Source organism: Euleptes europaea, chromosome 5, assembly GCF_029931775.1.
Source record: "Euleptes europaea isolate rEulEur1 chromosome 5, rEulEur1.hap1, whole genome shotgun sequence".
Classification (NCBI taxonomy): domain Eukaryota; kingdom Metazoa; phylum Chordata; class Lepidosauria; order Squamata; family Sphaerodactylidae; genus Euleptes; species Euleptes europaea.
Window position 1 is genome coordinate 83723401 of NC_079316.1, and position 6000 is coordinate 83729400.

Below are 6000 nucleotides of genomic sequence, written 5' to 3' on the forward strand. Positions count from 1 at the left end.
CTGAAAGTTTGGGACCTCTAACCCCCAAAATGCCCCCCAGAGCCACAGAAAGGCGCGATTGTGTTTTTAATGGCTTTATTCGGCCGAATTTTTTTTCCGAACTTTGAATTCCCGCCGAATTGAACGGATCCGAAGTGGGGGAGTTCGGACTTCGGCACATCCCGAATCTAAACGGGCTGAATTTGGCCGAATCCGAACTATACCAAAAAATTTTAAATTCAACAGCCCTAGTCATCACCTGAAGGATCTTTGTTCTTCCTACCCACCATTATTTAAAAAAATAACACACAACATCCAGCCTGATTATGAGCCCTAGAGATCTTGAAATCACACACTGTTTTGTGCCATTTTGATTGGTCTACAAAAAGTATTACATGGCTTTTGTTCTTGCCCAAGAGTAAATACAGTTTAGACATGTATGAGTGTGGATCACTAATAATGGTGGAAGTGGCTGTCTAACTTCTCAACTGGCAGAACTCAAAGAGAAAGAAAGATTGGGCTGCCTGAGGAAGACAGAGAATGGATCAACTCCCAGTCAGAAGTGGAGTTCTAGCACTGGGCCAACAGTGATCTGAAGCGGCTCTGTTACGGAGTCATGAGCTAGCCTGTAGCCTCTGTCTGAAACCATATTGTCACTAGACCTTCCACGGGAATTATCAATGACAAATCAGCCATCAGACCTTTCACCATGGGCACCCTTACCTTCCATCAATAACCTTGGACATGAATCCTGAACTGTTCTATGTTGGAGAAAGTCCTACTTCTAATTCCATTTATGGATAAGGAAAAGCCCAACCAAACTCTCTTGTGATATGTACAGACCCCACCTTCCAACACCATAGTCAATAGAAGTCCTGTTCAGAGATATTTTGAGAAGATCTTTAAAAGAACAGGTAAACAGCATTTCTTCTAATGATTTTCAAATGTGGGTTTGTGAGGGAAATCAGCTGCCTGCCTTCCAACAAGGAACAATACAATAAATGTGAAGCTGTTAAATAAAAACCACCTACAATGGTACCAATATCTTCTGAGCCTGGAGCTTTGGGGTTCTTCATTTTTTCTGTGATAAAAATATCCATATATTTCTTGGAATCTTATTCCAAAGTAGTGTTTTTCTTTAGCAGAAATGTTACAATAATATTTTATGATTTATAGTTGGGTTTTAAGATTTAATTGCTGGGAACATATTTTAAAGTTTATCATCATGTAAGCCATTCTGAACTTTCTGGAGAGGTAGGGTATACACTGAGAATGGGAAATAAGATTTTATTATTTCCATACCAAAGAAAGAATGGTTTGGAAGTATGTCTTCTTTTGCAAATTAGTATTATAGTATCAAAACGTATTATTAGACTTTTATGATTACCTTCTTTAGCATTCAGTTTTTAAAAAAATCTCAAGTAGAAGAGAAAAGAACAAAGAAAGAGAACTACTGCCTGCAAGAGTCAAAATGAGAAAAATGTACTAGATTTTAAAAAAGGATTACAAAAATTATTTCCCATCTATATCACATTTTTATTCATATACTGAAACATCAGCTAAATAATATTTTATTTCCTTCTCCTCATCTCATTTCAGGCAACACAATATAATTTAGACCGGTTACCACAAGTCACATTTTGACATGTCTTTAGAAAAGAGTTATATGTTAGTTCCAACTAAGACCTAAATTGCCATCAGAAATGTCCCATACCCTTAGGGTTGCCAGGTCTCTCTTCGCAACCGGCGGGAGATTTTGGGGGCAGAGCCTGAAGAGGACGGGGTTTGGGGAGGGGAGGGACTTCAATACCATAGAGTTCAATTGCCAAAGCGGCCATTTTTCTCCAGGTGATCTGATCTCTATCGGCTGGAGATCAGATGAATTAGCAGATCTTCTGGCCCCACCTGGAGGATGGCAACCCTATGCATCAAGTTTGCACTTGTTAATATTGTTGCACCATATTTAACATTCCCAAAGAGCCTTTTAGAATGCAAACCTTCAGAGAGAATTTGTTTGGGGAAAATCCCTGGGCTGTCCTTTTTCACACAGATGTTTGATTTGGTTCATTTTCTTTTCCCCTCCCTTCAGTACTTTCTTAGGTACACGGTTCAATAAAAATTAATTTTCAAGTTTCATTTTTAGTCAGTATTACTATCAGCTCCTGGAGGGCATGAGGTCAGAATAAGTCACAGATGTTTGATTAAGAGTTGCTTGTAATTTAATGCAATGTGAACCTTTAAAAAGAGTGTGTCTGAATTTCAGAATCTTTTTTGATATGTCAAAGCCCTGACAATAAGATATTATCTTCCTACCTAAACACTGCCTCCCTATGTAGACAATGTAACTTGTTGAAGTACAGGGTAAATTTAAGGACCCAGATATTCACTATTCACTCCCCCCCCCTCCAATGCACATACAGTAAAAACAAAAAATCCAGCACATCCTTACCTGGTTGCAGTTCTCTACTGTCATAGTATGAGCCATAATCAGAGTACCTGAATACCTGTTTCAGCTGACTAGAATATTAAAGAGAACATGAGAGTTAAATGATAGAGTGGCCTCATTTTTAATAAAAAACAAAATGAGGAATTTCGGAGGTGCTGTCATGCTCTCACCAAATTATAATTTGCTATAACCCCAAAGAGATTTATGTGCAATAAAAAAGCACCGATCAAAAGTCTGGTTTCAAAAGCACCAAGACAACCAACAATTATCAGCAGTACAAAAGATGCCAACTGCTCTGTTACCACCATACTCCCCCAAAGGGGTTTTTTGTTTTGTTTTGTTTTGTTTTTGGAAATGACAACTGATTTTGGCCTCACTTTGGAGGACTCCAGAACACATGGACAGAGCCTTGTGCATGCACCTATGTTCCCACTTAAAATGGATTTGCTAACATTGCCTGGAAATATACAGCAATATTTCCATACACTGGAGGAACCCCTCCAATGGCAAGCTTTTATGTTAGCTCGTTTTAACTCTTTCTCATCCAAGGTTCTTTATGGGAGATTCACAAAAACTCCCTTTAACAAGAGACTATGTCCATGTGGAATGGGCCAGCCAGATTCCCTACATCACATTATCCTAGATTGTCATTTACATGAGGAGCCCCACAAAAAATTTATATCACCTTTAATTAGTAAGTTGATGGCCCCTTACAGAACAACCATATGTCAATTCATGCTGAATGACTTCATGCCTGATGTTACGGTGAAGGTAGCAGAGTTTTTGGTGGAAGTGGTTAAGGTTAAGATTCAATCCTAAATATTAATTGATTGTAATTTTTATGAAACACCTGTTATTTCTGATCTCATGACCATAACTATCTATGCCAATAAAGGTTATATGTATGTATGTATGTGACATAACAATACTTATTTATCTTTCAGTCTTTTGTGAAATCCGATTTTTAAAAATTATTTTATCCTAACAAGTGTCCTCAGTATTACATACTTTTGGAAATATCCAGTTATCCTTTTCACTTTGTCTCTCCCAATTCCCCTCCATACTAAAGCCCCTGCCCGACATGGGTTTTGTACATGCAGGTCCCATGGTTCTCAGCAGGGCAGATAAAACATTATTGAATACATACTATCAGCAAACTCTCTGGCAAACATAGCGGGAAACTTACGCTGTAATGTCGGTGCAATTTCCAACACAGAAGACATTAATTTTCTCAGCCAGTTGAAACATTAAAGAAAATGCTAGAAAAGATAGACGGGGAAAGAGATATTTAATTTAGCATCCTTTGCTTAAGATAGACACAATTTTGCAGACAATAAAAACCCTAGTGTAATAGCATGCTTTTCGGATTTCAATCTTTGCCTGTGAAGAATGAGACTTGATACAAAAACCTGTCTGATTAGTAAGTATATTGAGTTTCTGTAGACGTTTGGTACCATCTGTTGGTTTCAACCATTTATCAAAGCAAGGCTGCAGGGAAGGAAAAAAAAATGGAAGACAACACAAAAAATGGAAGACGTTATTGACGTCTGCAATAACGCTGATGCTGTGGTACTACCTACCTTCCTCTCATTTTCTACTGTCAATCTTTGGTAGGAGAGCGTTCCAAGAGCATTTATTTTATTTATTTGGACTATTTTGCAACTGCCCTTCCATCCAAAGATGGTCAAGAGGTTGTACAAGTTAAGATCAGCTAACACAATTCCATCACCACATATTTGAGTTGGAAGGACCTTAAAGACCAACACGGTTTCCTGGGTATAAGCTTTCAAGAGTCAAAACTCCCTTCCTCAGATACACTCTGAGAGCATTGACTCTTGAAATCTTATACCTTAAAAATCTCTTAGGTCTTTAAAGTACCACTGAGCTTGAATCTTGCTCTTCTGCTGCAGACCAACACAGAAACTAATACTATATATGATCCTCTTCTACATACTTATTTCTGAGTGCAGCTAGATGTTCTCCTATTGGATTTTCTGTAGAATATGGTGTATTAGAGCAGAGCAGTCATAGACACCTGTTTCTTCAAAACTGAAAGTAAAAAAACACACACACACACACACAAACTATGAGCAGTGTGTGCAACCATAACCTTCGCTCATAGGAACTGCGGGTAAGGAACTAGAAGCATATTTAATTAATGGACAGGAAGATGAAGCTATCTTCAAATACCTAAAATTTGACCAAAGAAAGAGAATAGCTCTTTTCTGAGTCTATCTGGTTTCAGGGTGTATCAGAACAGATGGAGAGATTGCAATAAGCAGTACTTTTTACTAGCATGTAAGGATCAAACATAGCAGAGAAAGCTGGCAAATATTTTCCTGGATTGAGAGTGTTGATAAGCAGGTTCGATGCATGAATATTCAATTAAAAACAAAAACAAAAAAACCCTCACATAATGTACAAAAATATCATGTCAGGCTGAACCCTCTCCCAACTTGAACAGCAGCACAGAGGCAGTAGGAACTCGTTGGCCAAAAGAAAATTTTCTTTTCCTGCCTAAACTCTTCTAGGGGTGTGATAATGTTCAAGCATAGCCCCAGCTTGGACAAATTAGTTAAAAATGGGAGGTCAAGAAAGGCCAAAACCCATGGGAGTTGGCCTCCTTTAAAGGCCCCAACTCCGTGCAGACACTGCATGATGCCTTTCGGTCACAGTGTGAGTGGATGGGTGGATTGCAGGGTATGGCAGAGTTAGTCCGCTCCCTAAGCCCTTTCAGTCTTGAAGCTCCCCAAGAGAGGCACAAAGCTGTGCCAAGAAAAATTGTGGTGCAGCCCATAGGCATCCATGGAATGGTAAAAAAACAAGTCGTCCCCCACCCCCTACCTTTGCCATGCCCATCAGGCCCAAGCAGGTCTGGATGCTGACTAAAGGTGTGAGGCCAAGCTCTCCCCAGCAACCAATTGTGTCTCCCAGCCCTACAAAAACCCCAGCTGGACAAACACAACTCGGAAGATAGGGCATGCTGCACAGGATGCTGCCTGACAGCTCCCTGCAGTGCAGACTTAGAGTGAGTGGTGAAGCACTTTGGCGATGGGAAAAGCACAGAAAGCGCGCCGCACTTAGCACTGCTGGGTGAGCACTTCGTACACAAAGGGAAGAGTATAGTCCACACTCTGCGGCTGACTTCTCTCAGTTCTGAACCCAAACAGATACCCCACCTCCTCAGCCAGGACCCAAAGGGGCCGCCACATACTGATAGGTAAGCAGGGGACCATTCCCCCAACCTCCTTCCCCCATCCTGGAAACATTGTCTCCCACACTCAATCCCAGCAGCCAGTGAGGGCAACTGGAACCCCAAATTCCCCCACATACATTTGCCACCTCACAGAAGGGGTTTTGGTGTGCGTGGACTGACACAGAACAACTACCGGGGGAGAGATCCCGAGCTTTCAGCTCTGCTCTGGACTGGCACCTCATTGGCCACAACTGTGTTCTTGTATATGTGTGTGTGTTGATACAGAGAGGGTGGGGAGGCAGATTTGCACTGCTGATGCAGCAGTCTGTTGGTGAAGATGATGGTACTCATCCTGCTAGTTACCATCATACATCTGCAT

At 40.6% G+C, this 6000-nt stretch overlaps 1 protein-coding gene across 1 annotated transcript in view; it reads right to left on the minus strand.

Moving 5' to 3' along the window:
• LOC130478350 (lipase member M-like) overlaps window positions 1–6000 on the minus strand; it is a 35572-nt gene extending 29572 nt beyond the window's left edge. The window contains exons 1-3 of the mRNA XM_056850496.1: window positions 5985–6000; window positions 3612–3684; window positions 2429–2496 (exon numbers count right to left, since the gene is read on the minus strand). Of these exons, the coding sequence (XP_056706474.1) occupies window positions 2429–2496; window positions 3612–3684; window positions 5985–6000 (157 nt within the window). The remainder of the gene's footprint in view (window positions 1–2428; window positions 2497–3611; window positions 3685–5984) is intronic.